At 35.6% G+C, this 17,327-nt stretch overlaps 1 protein-coding gene across 1 annotated transcript in view; it reads left to right on the plus strand.

The window, feature by feature from the left end:
* The window catches only part of LOC116181193 (pyrokinin-1 receptor-like), a 72,123-nt gene extending 56,300 nt beyond the window's left edge, over positions 1-15,823 (plus strand). Inside the window, exons 2-4 of the mRNA XM_031501476.1 lie at positions 6,235-6,455; positions 10,415-10,608; positions 15,415-15,823. Of these exons, the coding sequence (XP_031357336.1) occupies positions 6,235-6,455; positions 10,415-10,608; positions 15,415-15,721 (722 nt within the window). The 3' untranslated portion in view covers positions 15,722-15,823. The remainder of the gene's footprint in view (positions 1-6,234; positions 6,456-10,414; positions 10,609-15,414) is intronic.
* The last annotated feature ends 1,504 nt before the right edge of the window (positions 15,824-17,327 follow it).

A 17,327-nucleotide genomic window follows, 5' to 3' on the forward strand; every position in this document is an offset into this window, starting at 1 on the left:
AACCAATAAGCATTATTGCAAGCATGGTAACTAATTGAATTACCTTGCGTTAACACTAACGACAAAGGTAAAGAAAAGGAGAAAATACGTAGTTACGTAAACATCCGCAACTTTTGTATTCAAGATGTCAATTGCAGAGAAATTCGTCTCTTCATTTAGTAAAGATAATCGGCAAGATAAACTAATGACAAAAGCAATTACCTACAGATTACCTGCACGTTTGAAATTTTCGGTATTTGAGATAAACATTTGCGTAGCGATTCTTCGATCTTAGATACATAGTCCCAGCTAATCGACAGGTAGTAATATTCAATTTGAAAGTGAGTGTTTACACCTCATTCAGAATACGATTTTTAATACGATCACCCCAATGCTCGTAACGTACACAGAAAAATTGCCCAGAAACTGCACAATACCACAATCAGACCCAAATTCAATTAATTCAAACTTACTTACGCCATTAATGAATGGGTTTCGGATTGCGATATAGATAACAGACAGAGATGTAATTAAATTAAACCATGTGGCATAACCTAAAAAGAAATATGTTAACAAAGACGAATCCTATGAAGACAAATATAGCTAAAGATCATACAGATCTGGTCCATTCGCGTAAATACTCCAAACTTACGTCTAAAATCGAGATTTCCATTTTGGAGTCAAGAATGTTTGAGGCAGAATTTTGATAGCACAGGCGAATGGAGAGAAGAATGGTGTTATTTAAATGGAAATCCATAGAATCACCAAATTGTCCTCATTGGTACCAAGTGAGTACTTCTAACCCACTAAGAGCGCATTCAGGCAGTCACACAAACCAAGAGTACATTCAACGGAACATTAGAGGATCTAGTCAAGAGCATTGAAATAGAGACCAAGGAAAGAGCTTAATATATTATTAGTTCTCAATATACATTTAATATATTTATTTTTTTGCGGGTAGTACTGAAATTACATACATTTCATCACTTTCTATAAACGAAATCTATACGTATTTCGCCATTCACTGTGTAAAGGAAATCTGAAAAATAGATCTATTTCAAAATGTTGTTTTACATGCTGTCACCACGGCAATGGATTTATATCACAACCTGTAAATGAATGAAATTTAAGTATTATGAAAGAAAACCATGTTAAGAAATATAGCACGGTCACCACCTGTGAAATGTAATTTCCGTTTCTTCTGTAGCTTTTGACTTCGTTATGTTACACGATTTACAGCTAACCATTATGTTTCACTTTACCGTAAATGTCAATTCATGCCATATTATAAAGCCTAATTGAATCCCAACAAGCGTATGTTAGAAGTATGTAACCCTTCTTCCCTAATTCTTTATTTCAAATCGGCACAGCCAGCCAGCCTAAATTTGCGTTGATTTATTGACGTTTATTCACGATTAAAACTGGACTCTCTACAAACTGTCACCTTCACTGTTTAGGTGGAATTTCAGATGAACGTAAAATGAGTTTACTCTCTCGCCCCAACTAATTAACTTTTTGCTGTAGTTTTCTCGCACGCTTGCTGCGGTTTTGCGATTACCCACAGAACTCTCTTAGACGATATTTTAGTACGCGCAATATTCGCCCTTTCCGGCGGCAATTAAATTGTCCGCAATTAATTTTTTTCCCATGACTATTGAGCGATCCTGAAATTCACACAATTCTCGCGCGAAACGAAATAGCGCTGAAAAAACCCGTCCTATTAAAGCATAATAATTCCTGAAGGATCCCCCAAATGATTCGAGATTTCTCGAGAAACACTAATTATTCTCTTGAGTTCTAAATAAGGGCCAAAATTGGATGCCCCAAAACACAACTTTAGGTACTACATTAACCAACGCTCTGTGCTCTCTGGGTGAACTATCTTTCTTTAAGCGAAAGAGACTCGCGTTACTACCTGAAGTGCACGATAGTTACACTATTCCTAGAGAATGCACGCCCTAAATCTTTTGCACAATTCATTTCCACAATACAGGATATGACGTAGTCCTGATTCTGCGGTTTGGAGCGCGCCAAATTAATTATGATAACATTATCTCTTGTTCCTCCGACAAAGTGCTGCCGATTATTTCCGAAAGACATTTTTCACTGCCCTATAGAATTCTATTACGCAGAAAAATATATGATCGCTAAGTTTAAATGAAAACTACAAACTATCCCAAAAAGCTGAATTTAGGTACCTAAATTTTGAATTTATCAAGTCTTATACTTCGACTATACTTCTGCTATCAAACTTATAACAATGCGCCCCCGAGAGAAATTAAACCTTCAACCTACAGAACAATTTAAAAAAAACACTCCCTTACAGCGCTACTGTTACGGAAGGTTCCCGACTTTTTTGGTTAGCAATTTGAAGATTGTCTTTTTATAAATGTTTCATTTCTTAAATCGGGTAGTTTAACTTCACAAGTTAAGTAGTATAATCTGAAAATAAAGTCAGGCAATCTTTGAAATATTTCATATTTAAGTCAAGTAATATGGAATCTCATAAAGTTAATTGTTTTGATAAATCACTTATTGTTTTGTTGTTTATTTGTTCTTTATTTTTTGATAATTTCTACCATCATAATTGTGTATCTCATTTGTCAAGAAAAAAGCCACGTCGTTACTTACCTTAAGTTTACAATAGCAAACCGTGTCATAAAACCGTAGTACATTATTACCATTGACTTTATACACTATGTAAAGTCAATGTTATTACTACCATAAATGCTTCAAAGTTGTTACTTATTTATTGCTGATTACTGTCTTTATACTTTCTTGTCGTAGATTTAATAATGACAAAGGAACTTATTTAGATGAATCTGGTGGTTTCAGGTTTCAGTACTTGCCTATTTATCCTAATCTTGATACATCGTATAGTTGAATAAGGGTGGAAAAGCGTCATAGATCACGTCATCACTGAATCCATAAAAACTAACGAACTCTGCAAGAAAAGCGCGCAAGAAAATTGTGTGCAATAGATTTGCAAGGTACAAATTGCCAATCAATATTTCTACGTGTGAGCTTTATGAAGGCAACATCCAACATACAACTGAATATGCACAGGAAAGTTAACATCATTACATCAAACCACTTTTCATTGCTTTTACGATGAAAAGATATCATCACAACTATTGTCACAATGTCACATATCCAAATTATATTTTATAGTTCGGCCTGATGATGACCACAATAGGTTGAAATCGATAGCCTAAGAACAAATAAATAAACGTGTCAAAATATTTCTACATACTTCATTAACCCACACGTCTCACACTTAATAAAAGATGAAAGGATGGAAAATTACATCCAATTTTGTAAATATAACGTCTAATATTCTCTGTCTGTCGCTCGAGGGCATTATATCGAAGCCACTGTAAGATAGCATAGATTATATACCGCTACAGTTTTCAATAGATAGTTCGTTCTCTTTGTATTCGGTAGGTACCTTATTTATAGCGCATCGGAGCCAAGGAAAATGACGGATCTGATACATGTCAACTGTTTCATTTATAAAAATCTTTTCTTGAAATTTTATCCACAGGTGCTTCTGTACACCCTCGCATACAATAAAAATCAAATGTGCATACGTAAACAACGCAACGTCAACATTAAATATTTTTTTGACTATTCAATTCATCTAACATTTGTCACATTTCAACCAGTGAAATGTCTCGATTTCAAATTGCTGCGCCAATGGGAACGAATTATAGTGATAATTTCACGTGTGGTATTTCAGCGACAATTCAACTCATGTATAAAAAATCGCATAAGCCGCAGTGAAATTGTCACTTTGACAGCGGCAAAAGTTACCTGCAACTTTTCCAGCGACAAATGCACTAGTGGTTTTTTCACTTATTCATTTTCGAACCAATTATCGCATTATCCTTTCCCATATGACTAGTTTGACGTCTGTCAGTAATTGATTAGTTATGCGAATTTCTTGTTCGTTAAATTGTCCTGCCGAATTACACTCGAGGTTTGTATTTAAACCGAGTAAATTTGTGTTGTTGCAATTCAAATCTGTTGCCTTTTAGCAATTGAACTCGAAAAACTGTCAACCTAAAAATGCTCCACCTGCGGTGTCGCATTTTTATTAGTTGACAGTTTTTCTCGTCTAATTGCTAGGCAACAGATTTTCATTACCTAAACAACCCAAATTTACTCGGTAAAATACAAACCTCTTGTGCAATTATAAGTGACAATTCAATGCGATTATTCAATGACATTTGTCAAACTTCCACCAGTGAAATGACGCGAAATTTTGTCGTATTAACCGGAACATTCTTCTTAGTTTGTTAATCAATTTCGACAACCGACTTATCACCACATCTTTTAATTTAATCACTCATAACGAATTAGCTTGGAGCACAAAAGTTCGAATAGAATCAATAGCAAAATGAAAAGCAACTTCCATAATTTATTTTGACGTTTATTGTTGTCATGGAAATACATTCGCGTGGGTAATTATGCTTAATTTTTCTTTTGATTCATTGAATAGTCCTCCGAATACCATTCGTAGTCGAAGTATTTGTAGATTATTTTTGAGCTGCTGCTCCACTCATGCTAGTTACGCTTTTTAATACCACTCGCGCAAGCGCTCGTGGTATTAATCAGCGTAACTAACATTCGTGACAGCACCTCAAAAATATTCGACAATACTTCGACTACTTATGGTATTATATATGAATATTCAACTATAGACAGTAAAGACAAATATATCGTATAGGTATACTATACAGTGATAGCCCTGTGGCAGGCTACGAGATTTGCCTTTGAAGGCTTTTCTCGTATGGCGACAATTTAGCATCATGTTCCACCTATCCCTGTGCTGGGTTTGGGTGTATTGCGATTAAGTTAAGCTGTTTACAGTTGCAACTGTAAATGAAAAAGCCGACTCTGGACCATAAAAACACTTGGTTTGAGGTCAGTCTGGCTAACTCATCGGCTTTCTCATTACGTACCCTTCCAGCGTGCCCTTTGACCCATGCGAACTGAAGGGCGTTGCTGTTTTCTACTTGCTCTAGTGCATATAGGTAATTTTACAGTGACCAGGTGTCTGCAGGGTAGCTCTGCCGTCACTGGATATTCTGATTGTTCTTTATGTTATGCATAAGAACTTTTCTTGCATTAAGCGTTGGTACTATGAACTCTGATTGGAATACAGTAAGAAGTTGATTGTTGAATGCATGTTCCTTCCATTGTTTTAGATCCATCGATAAAGATGAGTATGCCTGATTGGGATGTCACATTCTCATCAAGAAAGATGAAAGATTTTTCCCTAATATGAACTGAGGGGTGTGTGAGTCCGATCGCCCTTCTAGGATAGGCAATCATTAATCACCTCGCCCAGAATTCGAGAGTGGCCCACCTCAAATCTCAATACCGGTGTTATTCAACAACCCCCTACTTTTCAGACGCAAGAATGTTAGAGTGGCCTGCTCTCTCACGTGGAGATCTAGTGGGGGCAGACCTTCGCACGCGTCCGTGCCAGCAAGAAACGCAAGTCTTTGTACATTCTTAAGAAATGCTATTATATAGTATAAATCAACGTGCGCATGCGCAGACTGCATAACACCAGATTTCTTACTTATATCTACCATTCCAGACGGTCCTGATCTGTGCATTCAGAATGCGCTAAAGTTATTCTACTTAGGGCAAAAATGTGTTTTTTATTAAACTGCTACATTTTTTCCACCCGTATGTTAGCAAAGTTATTGCATTGGGGTAGAAATTGACCCCCCCCCCTCCAGTTTTTTGACGGAAATACACGGTTTGAAGCACGAGGAATCTGAATCAAACAAAATCTTGATGATGTCGTTCGGTTTGTCGGTCTGTTTGTCTGTCTGTATGTACTCTCATTTCCAGATAAACGGCTGAACCGGTTTAACCCAATACGCACACGCATAAATACGCATTCATCCCGATGTAGTAAAATAACACTATGCACAAATCTTAAAATATAGGACATAGGAAAATACAAAGTCTTAACAATTCTCAATGGAAATATGGGAAATTTACAAAATAAGGTGTAAAGGGAACATTCTGGCATAAGTAAAAATAGAGATTTTTGCTATGGAACGCCGCGCCGACAGACATCCTACAGTGGCCAATAAATTCGTTGGATTAGAAACAAATGGAATTGTTTAGTAGGTAGGTACTTCCAAATTCCAATTGCTTCTAATCCAACGAATTTATTGGCCCTCTATTTTTACTTAGGCACATCGAAAAGTAATAATTGTTTTTTCTTTGCAGTTGCTGTAGTAGTCACCTTCTTCCTTTGTTGGGCCCCTTTTCACACACAACGACTGGTAGCCATATACGGAACTATTCCAGCTGATCATGAAGATCGTCAACTGTTCTTTAGAATTTACGAGATCGTAACATATACAAGTGGAGTTCTGTACTACTTTTCAACTACAGTAAATCCATTGTTATACAACATTATGTCCAACAAGTTTCGAGAAGCGTTCAAGGTAAGCCAAGTATCGTGTTATTAATATATTAATAAGAGTTGTGCATGGGTATTGTGTCGTTATTGTGAAAGTTGCAGGGTATTTATTGGACACATAACACCGCGTCCGGCGTCAGTTGTTGTTTTTTTCATTTTAAAATGCTATAGTCAATATTGAAGTACAATTCCGCCTTATTGCGCCCCTGTAATATATTACCATTTAACTTTGTTTATAATAAGTGGCGTGGCAATGCATTTTTCCATTGTTAATGTTATGCGTTTTTGTATGGATGTAGACGAGTTCATTGTACTGTACGTTTTGATATGTTTTGGTTGCATTTGCAATTATACTTTAAAATGAGAAAACTCGGTGTTACGTTATTTTCGCCTGAATGACATTCTATAGTCAATTTATTAAGGGGAAAATGTAATGCTCAAATTCCACTAAAAGGGCACGACATTTCTACCTACCAGTATATTGTGAGTTGACCCCAAAACGGTTTTCTTATAAAGGGTTATTCAACAAATGGTCCTTTTTTAAAATGTAAGTAAAACACATTAAATTGGATACAATGATGAAATCTTTATTATCAATTGAAAGAACATTTTTTGTCATTAATTCTTTTGAACCCAATTTTCTATCACTCTTTCAAGCATTTCGACCGGAATCTCACGAATAACACGCACAGTGTTTGCTTCCAATGCTTCAATAGTTGTCGGTTTATCGGCAAAGAGTTTTGAATTGACGTAGTCTCATAGGAAAAAGTCCAATGGCACACGATTTAGGCGACCAACTCACCAGTCCAAAACGTGAAATCAGTTGCTCTTCGAAATGACCTCTCAAAATATCCATTGTTTCACGAGCTGTATGGCAAGTGGCACCATCTTCTTGAAACCAAATGTTGTGGGGACCACGGGCTTCAATTTCAGGTAGCAAAAAGTCCGATATCATGGCGCGATACCATTCGTTCTGGCAATCATTATTTTTGGAAAATAAGGACCGATGACTCCACCAGCCCATAAACCACACCAAACCGTTGTTTTCGCTAAGTGTAGTGTAACTCTTCGGGTTGCTCTTCAGCCCAAATACGACAATTTTGTTTATTGACGAAGTGCACGAAAATCATTCTTTACAGAACGCTTATTTTCATAATACTGATCGCATAATTGCACTGATTCCAGGTCTTGGGTGTTAACAAATGTGTGTTGAAACGAGTACTTTCATTGGTCGCGTAATTGCCCTGATCGTCTGTAATATTCTCAGAAGAGTTGTGTGTGAACAAAGGTCTCGACAAACCTGACAAAGGTGTTCTCAAATTTGATTACCAGAGGAATGGTGTATTTCAGTGGCGTATCAAATTTGCGTGTTTTTAAATAGAACGCCCCATATTTTATTTCGGATTTGGAAAGTAATTGAAAAGCACTTATTTTTTATGTAACATGTTATGCCCTCAACTTTAACGAATTCCTCTTCCTTTCCCGGTACGCGACACATCGCTGTATATTTCCAAAAATTTCTAATTTAGTAAAATACCCAATCCTTTACAACATACATTTTAACTTCATATTATTGGATTCAGCTGAAATTAAAAAAGAATACCTAAGAAGAATGCATGGGAGCGCGCTACGGAGGGTATCGCGACTTTTATTATCAGCTGGTCGCGGATATATGGGATCTACAAAAAAAAGGCAAATAGATAAAATGTTGAAAATTTTCTTCTCTTTATTTTCATATACGACTATTTTTACGTAGAAACGATAGTTATTAAGTTATTTTGCAATAAAACACAAAATGGTCCCATTTTTTTTGAACAAGCTGAAAAAAATATACTTCCGGGTCGAATTTTTGGAAGAATTTTATATGGTATTCTTAATGATGATAAAACGAAGCAATTGACAAAAAAGAATCTTTCCTAGGAATTTTTTCGGCAAAAATGACGCCTGGACTATTATACATATACATACACAATATTTATATTATGTTTTATTATTGTATGGGAATTTTTCTTAAGAAGAGTACATATGCGTGTTTCATTATTAAATGCAAATCTGATTAAATTTCTTGGTGTTAACATCTTAATAAAGCGTACCGCAGCACGCGTCTCACTCTACCGCGTTACAGTATATGCGCCGAAACGAGATGACATGAAAATATTTAACTGCGTCTGCCTCAAAAATGCTACCAACCAACGCGTCTGCCAATTTGGTTTCGTTAACTAATGATGTTTCCGCATGTTTTAAGACATATTTCAACTTGGTACTAATAACGAGATTGTGAGTTCAAAATTCATTTTATAATAGGGCTTACGGGTGACCACTTACCAGCAGCAGACGAGCGGTTATTATTTTACTATCTTACGTACTATCTACTTCAATACTTAAACCATTGGTACCTTATCATGCGGTTTTTTATACGCGAGCTCTTGGTCTATATGTTTGATCAAGCAAGTATGCATGGTTCGAATTTGTTAATGTGATTGAAACCATCCAAACGACAAACGTAATTTTAAATAATTCAATTCATCGTGAATGAGGAAGAAGTTCCAGAAACTTTACGAAATAAGTCCAATCTTGTGATTTAGTATAGGTGTTGACAATTAATAATTGACGTTTCAAATTTCAACCACCCATTCCCGAAAAAAATGGAACTACACGAATTACTTTTTCTATATTTCGTAGAATGACTGGACTATACAGTTATTTATTCAATTTATTATTACTTCGACATAGCTCCCAAAGGATCCATTCTGACGTACGGCTTATTTTGAAACTTTGTTTGCTTCCTTCTACCACCCAAATTTTGTTTGACGTCATTCATTGTTGCATAATGTACAATCTCATTCAAGTATTCTCATGTAGGTGTCTGGCATGAAATAGAATCGTATATGCCCGTAATGGGTAATTTTTACAAATGAGCTTCTTGAATCAAAACTATCTACAATTCTGGAAGGAATAAAGCTTCGCTTCATATTTCGACGTATAGAACTTAATGTGAATGGCAGGGGTTATCCCAAGCAAAGAATAAGGCAATCTTAAAAGATAAATTGCATCTCATCGACATCTAATTTTGATTTAATTAATAAATTTTCGTATAATGCTTTTCCATACATAAGAGCTCTTTTGTGTAATTCGATGGGCACTTAACGGTAATTTTTCACTCCCAATTGAAGGGGCACATGGATGCAGGGGTTATATAATATTTTTTTTTGCAAAATGAGTTATGTGCATGAATGAAAGTGTTACGTACCTATCTTACTCATACCCTATAATAACAATGGTCTATTTGACTCCTTCATCCGCGTTTTAATTGAACGCGTCTCTTACTTGTCACTTGTGCTCTATCCTTTATGTATCCATTAATGGCGAACATGGTGAAAAACAATATACAAAGTATGTAAAGTGTACTTAGTGATGACTTGGGATATTACTGTTGACAAAATTACAAAACGAATATTTTGCAAAGAAGGCTCCTTAACCTTTCCTAAATACGATATTAATATATTTCTATAAATTTTCTTTGTTAAAAAGTTCAAAACCAACTGACAAACATCAATTTTTCTCAAAAACCTTTTTTACTATGTAACCAACTTCATCGGCTTCATCCACCTCCCCTTCAATTGCTTCTAAACGCGTTGGTTAAAGTAAGACATATACTCGTAGAAGACGATATTTCAACATTATTCCTACGGAATGTAAGCGCACGAAAACGAATTGAAATTAAAGTAACAATTACATGGTTACCGCAAAGTTAAAGTCTCCTTTGGAAAACCATAGTTTAGGTGCTTTAAATTATCAACAACAACAATTGGGTAGTTTCAGTACTCAAACTACCTTTACCATCTTTGTAAACTACCAGGGCATTCATTTAAATTCCGCATCAGCCACCCCTTCACATAACTACTCACACATTGACAATAAATATGCATTTTCATTTCGAATGTAAGTACTTGGTTACTTATCATATCAGACTTTAATTTTCAGGAAACGTTCGCGGCATGCTGCCGAATCCGATTTATGTCGCCAGAACACCCAAAGTGTAGCTATGCGGTTCTCTCACGATCAATCAAGAGGGGACAGGACTCATGCACAGACTCCTCCGGAAAAGATGATGCTAGTATCCAGACCAACGTGACGAGTTCCTTCAGAATTCCATCAGATGCTGTGAATACGCAAAGGTGAGTGAATGTAGGTAACAACTAAATAGTTACTATATATAACAGATATCACATTAATGTTTTCCGTTTGTTTCCTGGCACCCTTTCGTAGGAGTTGGTATTGGGATTTTTTTCTCTTTACGTTTGCTATATAATACAGCGCAAGCAAAACAATCGCATCAGTAAAACTGAAAGCTGACCTGTAAAAATTTTACAAGTTAGTAATCTAGTAATTTCATTGGCCAGAATTAATGCGAAGTCTCTGTTACATGGATAACATGATATTTTAGACATTTCTTCAAGATCAATTTAAGAACTAATTATTTACGTTTACTATTGTTTACAAATGAGTAACAAATAAAATATTGTACATTATACGCCAGGTAATAATTTTTACTGGCTCTAGGAGATGACAAGCTCGCCTAACGGCTCGCTAGTCAACTTCTCCTATCGCCAGTAAAAACTCACTTACCTGGCTAATAATGTAATAGTATTTTACATGTCATCTCCTAGAGCCAGTAAAAACTATTACCTGGCGTATAATGTATAATATTTTATTTGTTACTCATTTGTAAACGTCAATAATTAGTTCTTAAATTGATCTCGAAGAAATGTTCTAAAATATCATATTATCCATGTAACAGAGACTTCGCATTAATTCTGGCCAATGAAATTACTAGATTACTAACTTGTAAAATTTTTACAGGTCAGCTCAGCTGTCAGTTTTACAAGTCAGTAGCGTTTAAACATGACGTTTACCCGTTTGCGTTTTGTCTTGTTAATCAACGTTTACAACTGAGTAACAAATAAAATACTATTACCATGTCTGTTTCCGAGACAGTACGTGACGTTTACTGGTTGCTTACGATTTAGTTAGTAATGACATTGAATAAGTAATCAACTTATTCAATCAGGTTATATCTACTTATTTGTTATTTAATTATTGTAATAATCGATTAGTCCTAAGAAAATTACTTACCGTTCTAGAACACCAAAATACTTACCGTCGAGTTTATCGTTAGCAACCAAAAACGTCACACAGTGTCTCGGAAATTACGTGGTAAACAATCAAATAGAGCTCAATCGCGCATATAGTTTATATTGCGTACTTTGTCCTGGTCGAGATAGTTCATTTGGAATGAGACAAACTAATTACTTCTAGCTAGACTGCTGCAAAAAAAATGAAAATGAAGTGCCTATAAGTACACCTGTATTTAAAAGGTATTAAATGGTACTAAATATTATAAAGATTAAACGCTATTATTGAAGTATGTGCCCGCTTTAATAAATCACGAAGCCCAGATTTGTATGTACAGTGGATTTTAAGGGAATCAGTGACCATTAGAAGACTTCAAACCTGATTGTCGCACTTGTTATTGTTTGTTATTATTTATTGTTATTATTATTGTTATCAGCAAATTGTTATCATACCGTGAACAAATGAAAAAGGACAAACCTTGGTCTATTGATACTAATTCAAGACTCCTCAAAAGAGAAGACAAGATACGGGCAAAGGGTGGAACAGGGTGGTGGATATATTTTTCCGTACAATATCCATTACTGCAAGAATCCAACAAAAATTGAGATCAATAGCAATATGACCGAAGACATAAACCTATGAGGGAACGAACGGGTAGGCACATGTCGTCACTATAGCAATGAAAGTATGGCAATGGTAAATTGTGTAATCCTTAAACTAGAGTAGCCAAATTACGCGTCTCCATAGGCTGTACCATATTGATGTAATAGGACTTAAACATGCATTCACTGAAGGCTTATTACAACTTCCCGATGTATGAGCAAAGCGAGTTACGTTAAATGAAATAGTTTACAATGGCCCATATGAATAAAAGGAAGCAAATGCTTATACTTGCAATATTCAAAGTAAATACTCGTAATTGCTCCTTCACACTGGGCGATTTAGCAGCGCTTCTGAGCAGCAGGACAGGACGCAGTGCAGCGCTGCTAAACCATGCTAAACAGACCAGTATGAAGGAGCAGTTACGAGTATTTACTTTCAATTTTGTAAGTATAAGCATTTGCTTCCTTTTATTCATACGGCCCAATGTCTTTGGATAAATTTAGCGTTGCCGTCTGAATGAATACGCCCCCCCTTTTATCTCGTACTTTCAGATCGAGTTGCTCATATCGTAGCTTCGAAAATGAAGGTTGAGATCTCAGAGTAATTTCTTACTCTGAGCATTGAATTTATAACTTCAATGCTCTGAGGTTGAGATCCGTAAGTAGCATTTGCATTATATTTCCTCTGTAGTTCACACTTAACATGAAGTTATAAAACAATGTCATTGTTTTCTTGATCGTTCATCAAACTTAACACGGACATTAGAGTAGATATATCTGCACCCCTTCCTTTGCAGTGATCCTGTTTATTTTACATATCTTTAATGTATTAGTTGTTAGCGCCTATATGGGACGTGAGTGAAATCCATGCCTCTGTAAAATAAATACTGTTCGTTTAAAACGAAGTGATTCTTAAGATGCAGGAAAGGTCTGCAACACCCCATAAAAGCTTTTAATACATTAAAGAAATACAATTTCTAAAACCGTTTGTTTAAAAGTTTAAACTGACCCACGTCAGTACCTTTACTATATGATTTCAGGTCAGTAGCAAAGTTATAGCTAATTTTCCCGTTCGGGGAGAATGCGGTAAAACTTTCGAGACACCGCGACAAGCCATTTGGGATTATAGGAAGATATTATTCACGATAAAAACGGCTCACTAAATTTGTAGTATCTTGGCGCTGTGACCAATGCACAGGGATAGTCCAGCAGCAAAAGTCTTCGGAATCTTCGCCAAGTAGATTGGGTTCGACAAGACGGCCACGTTTTTCCTCTGTGAAGATTCTCGGTAGAGGTAGCTAATGATCTGTGCAGGTGTTAAAAATCCAAGCGTGAAGCGCATCAGGCCTGGGAGAACGTACCCCTAAATTTGTAGGAGTATCACCATTTTATTATGGAAACATATAAGCTGCATAGAAAAAGTCAGCTGGTTATTAATAATTTTTATGACCTTACCCCGTGTCATGTATGGATGCACATATTTTTTGTCAACTAAATCCACCCCGTTTTACCATTGGTTGGAGGTAAATTTTATGGAAATGAGTTACGTAAGGTTCAACTTAATTGTTTGAAATTTTAGATTAACGTAAAGTTTAATAACGGGAGATAAAAAAAGGATCGACGTTCGGAAGTTCAAGTTAAATATGATTTCCCATATAAAGAAAATTTCCAAAGGTGACTCGACCGCAACTCCTTTTTGATCCCATTAAATCTGGTCTACTAAATACCTGTAAAAGCTACGGAACGAAGTTCTCTTTTTGTAGCCTATACACCCCGCCAATATTCAGCTTATTATTACAAGGTGATTCAAAAAGCTAGCGGAATATAAAAATAATATACAATATATAAAAATATATACCTAGGTATTATACGTTAAAAACATCTCCCCCGAACGATGTTAAATGAAATCATCAAACGTAAAGTGTTACATCTGATCGACGATGTACAGTGCGTTTCAGATAATAGGGTCATCACAATATCTCTTTTATTTTACCAGATACGAAAAATTTGTATAATTTTATATGTGACATTACGATCTATCTGATCGCATATTCAAACTACAGATATCACTTCCGTTCTCTCAAATTTTCTAAAGGTATTGTTGAATTGCGAGATCTACGAATTTTATCGATAGATCATCAAAAACTATGTTGGTATGCCAATTTTCAGCTTTAAATTGTCAATGAGAGCCTGAATACTTTTAGGTAACGGTTTGCGTGAAACAACTTGTATAATTAACGCCAGTATTTGTAATTATATTTTATATATGTGCAGGCCCCTGGTTATGTTTTCAACGCCCTGGGCTACATTTAGCTCGGTGCTCCCGTAATTAATTATTGGATTATTAATAAAATGCAGAGTATACTTAATGCCGTTTAATTAAGTTACGCTCAGTGCCAATGCCAACAATAAAGTGATGCATATTTACAAACACACCCTTACGTTTAAACATACGTCGGAATGTGGCAACCAAGATGTTACATAACTCAAGCGGTACTTTTAAGGGATCAAAAGTCAGTTCAGGAAATGGGCAGCACCCCATTAACTAACAACTACTTGATTTTCTAAGAATGAATACAAAGAAGGTAGGTAGGATTTTGTATTATATCCAATATTAATGTTTATAATAGTTAAATTGCGGACTTAGTGACCGAGGGTTATTTATCTGTATTGATTTTAAAACAAAATGCACCAAGAACCACAGAGGAGAGGAATATTAAAAAAATTATTGGTACTAATTTTTTTGTCATGAAAATCGTAGTAATTAGCAAATGGCTATTTATGTAACAAGTTGCAAATTGAGCGTGCGCCAAAGACAAAATTTGCAAAAGATTATCTGACTGCCCCTTTACGAACCCGTCAGAACTCAATTTGATTGGATTCTAAATCGAATTAGTACACGACTCCTATCTGTCATGCACTAACTCCCGATCGCCAACCTGCGTAGTGACGTCAGCAGCGCTCGGCCAATATCGGCATTTCGTCGGCTGTACATTTGAAAGATTTACGATAGTACATATATGTTGTTTATTGACTTGTTGCAATTAGAAAGGAAAGTTTTTTATATGAAATGTTTCATTACAGGTTATAAACTTGACGATAAGACACGAAAAAGTTATATTGATTTTTTTCAGGAAGTCCTTATTATGTGGTGCAAACGTATATTTGTATCGCTAATATATAATAATATTACACACTCGTCACACTATGTGCACCGTTTAATATGTTCTTTTGTTTTCTTTATAGGATTGGATTGCGTTCGTGCTTTACAACTATTGATTCTTCTGGAAAGTTTACGAGTTTTGGAAAACTTGATCGAGGCGAAAGGTTCCAAGGTTTACGCATTACAACTTCCACAAACACCCATATGTTGACCTTTCAACCTACTACATCCGAATTTACTGCTTGCCAACCAATAGAAACCATAAATGGAATTAATTACTTATCCAGCTCTTCTTGTGATATTAGTAATAGCAGTCTAAAGGACGTCGAGAACGTATTACTAGAATATGAATTATCTGATTATTTGTGTTTGGATAAACAAAATAAATAATTATTTGTATTCTGCCTATGAGGTTTGCTACAACGTAAATAAGTGTTAGAATTAAGAGATGATCCATGTCAATGTATCTAAATGTGATATTCGTTTTTAAAGACTAAGAAATATTAATATACTTGTTCATATTTGTATGAAATACATGGTAACTCTAATCGTTGACCGTTTATTTTATGTACCTCAGAGTAATTCCGAAACGACTCCGACGCACAATGTAATATTCTCAGGCCAGCCCCAAAGGACCACGCAACTTACTTTTATTTGCAAGAAATATACATAAAGCAATACCAAAGGTTATTTAAGTTTTTATACGTTCCAGGGGTAAAAATGCTAAGATGCATTTCATTTCATCCTAGGGATTTGGATTGTAAAGATTTACAGATAAAGGTGGAAGTAAACCAGAGACAATAAAATTATTCCCTAATTACATTTATCGTTATCCACGGACTTTGTCTGGAAGCATTAGTAGCACGATGCGACGAATAGCGCTAACCAGGGTACTTAGTTATGTCAAGATTACGATGATTTTAACAACGCAATTTTGTCTCGAATACGGCCAGCGCTTTGCTTAGTGCGTGGTGATTTACATCCTTCTTGCTTTCGTAAAACGTATCGAGTTACACCTCGTTTTACACCAACAAATGAAAGCGCGAGTTAGAACGCATTGAATTTTAATTGGCATCATCCATATATATTGATCTCTGGCGATTGGAATGATAATTTGGGGATTCCGAAGTAATTCATTGGACGGAAACATGTGTATATAGATTAGCCCTCTTATTTAAGAGGTATGTAAATTTTAGGTTACCAAAGAAGAGGGGTTACCTTTGATTTCTTTTAGGGTTTTAATTTTAAGTGCCGGTATAAATTCCGGATACGTTTTACTGTACGTATGATTCTTGATCGACATCCGAGTTTGGTAACCTTGGGTTCAGCCCACCATTGCCTACGAGTGCTGACGCTTTTGACTTATCTTTCCATCTGCTGATAACAAACGGCCATTTTGCTGTGAAATTGGTCACCGGGGCATGAAGGAGATTTAATATCAAGGATCGATGCTCATATGGGACAACTTCCGTAACTCTTTTTTAACAGTTGGTAGCTATTTTGCCCTTTTTTTTCGTTTGATTATTTAGATAAATAAAAGGATGATTACCTCCTTAATATGTAACCTCGTTGCAATGTGTACACAAACACTTTGACTGAATATAGTTCGACAATTTAATTACCTACATTCTTTTGTCAACAAAGTTAATAAGACATACAAGTTGCGCTAACTTGTATGTGTTATTCATGCCATAATTACGCGCTGTAATTATGGCATGAACCGCAACAACAAAAAGTGCGAAATAATCACATTCATTATTTCGAAATAAAGTTATTGTCCTGAAACTTTCATCAAAAGTGATCAAAGTACTGGATGTACGACGGCGAGTATACATTCTTTCAAACTTTGAACGCGGCTGGTGAAGTGTAAGGCCCCACTAAATGATTTTTTCGCTCTTTAAATATTAAATTTAAAGGTGTAAAGATTTGGAAATGCCTAAGAATATTCTTTGAAAAAAAAATTCGTATCTCTAAAAATAGGGGTTGATTTAGCCCC

The sequence above is a fragment of the Photinus pyralis genome, unplaced genomic scaffold (assembly GCF_008802855.1).
Source record: "Photinus pyralis isolate 1611_PpyrPB1 unplaced genomic scaffold, Ppyr1.3 Ppyr1.4_LG9, whole genome shotgun sequence".
NCBI lineage: Eukaryota > Metazoa > Arthropoda > Insecta > Coleoptera > Lampyridae > Photinus > Photinus pyralis.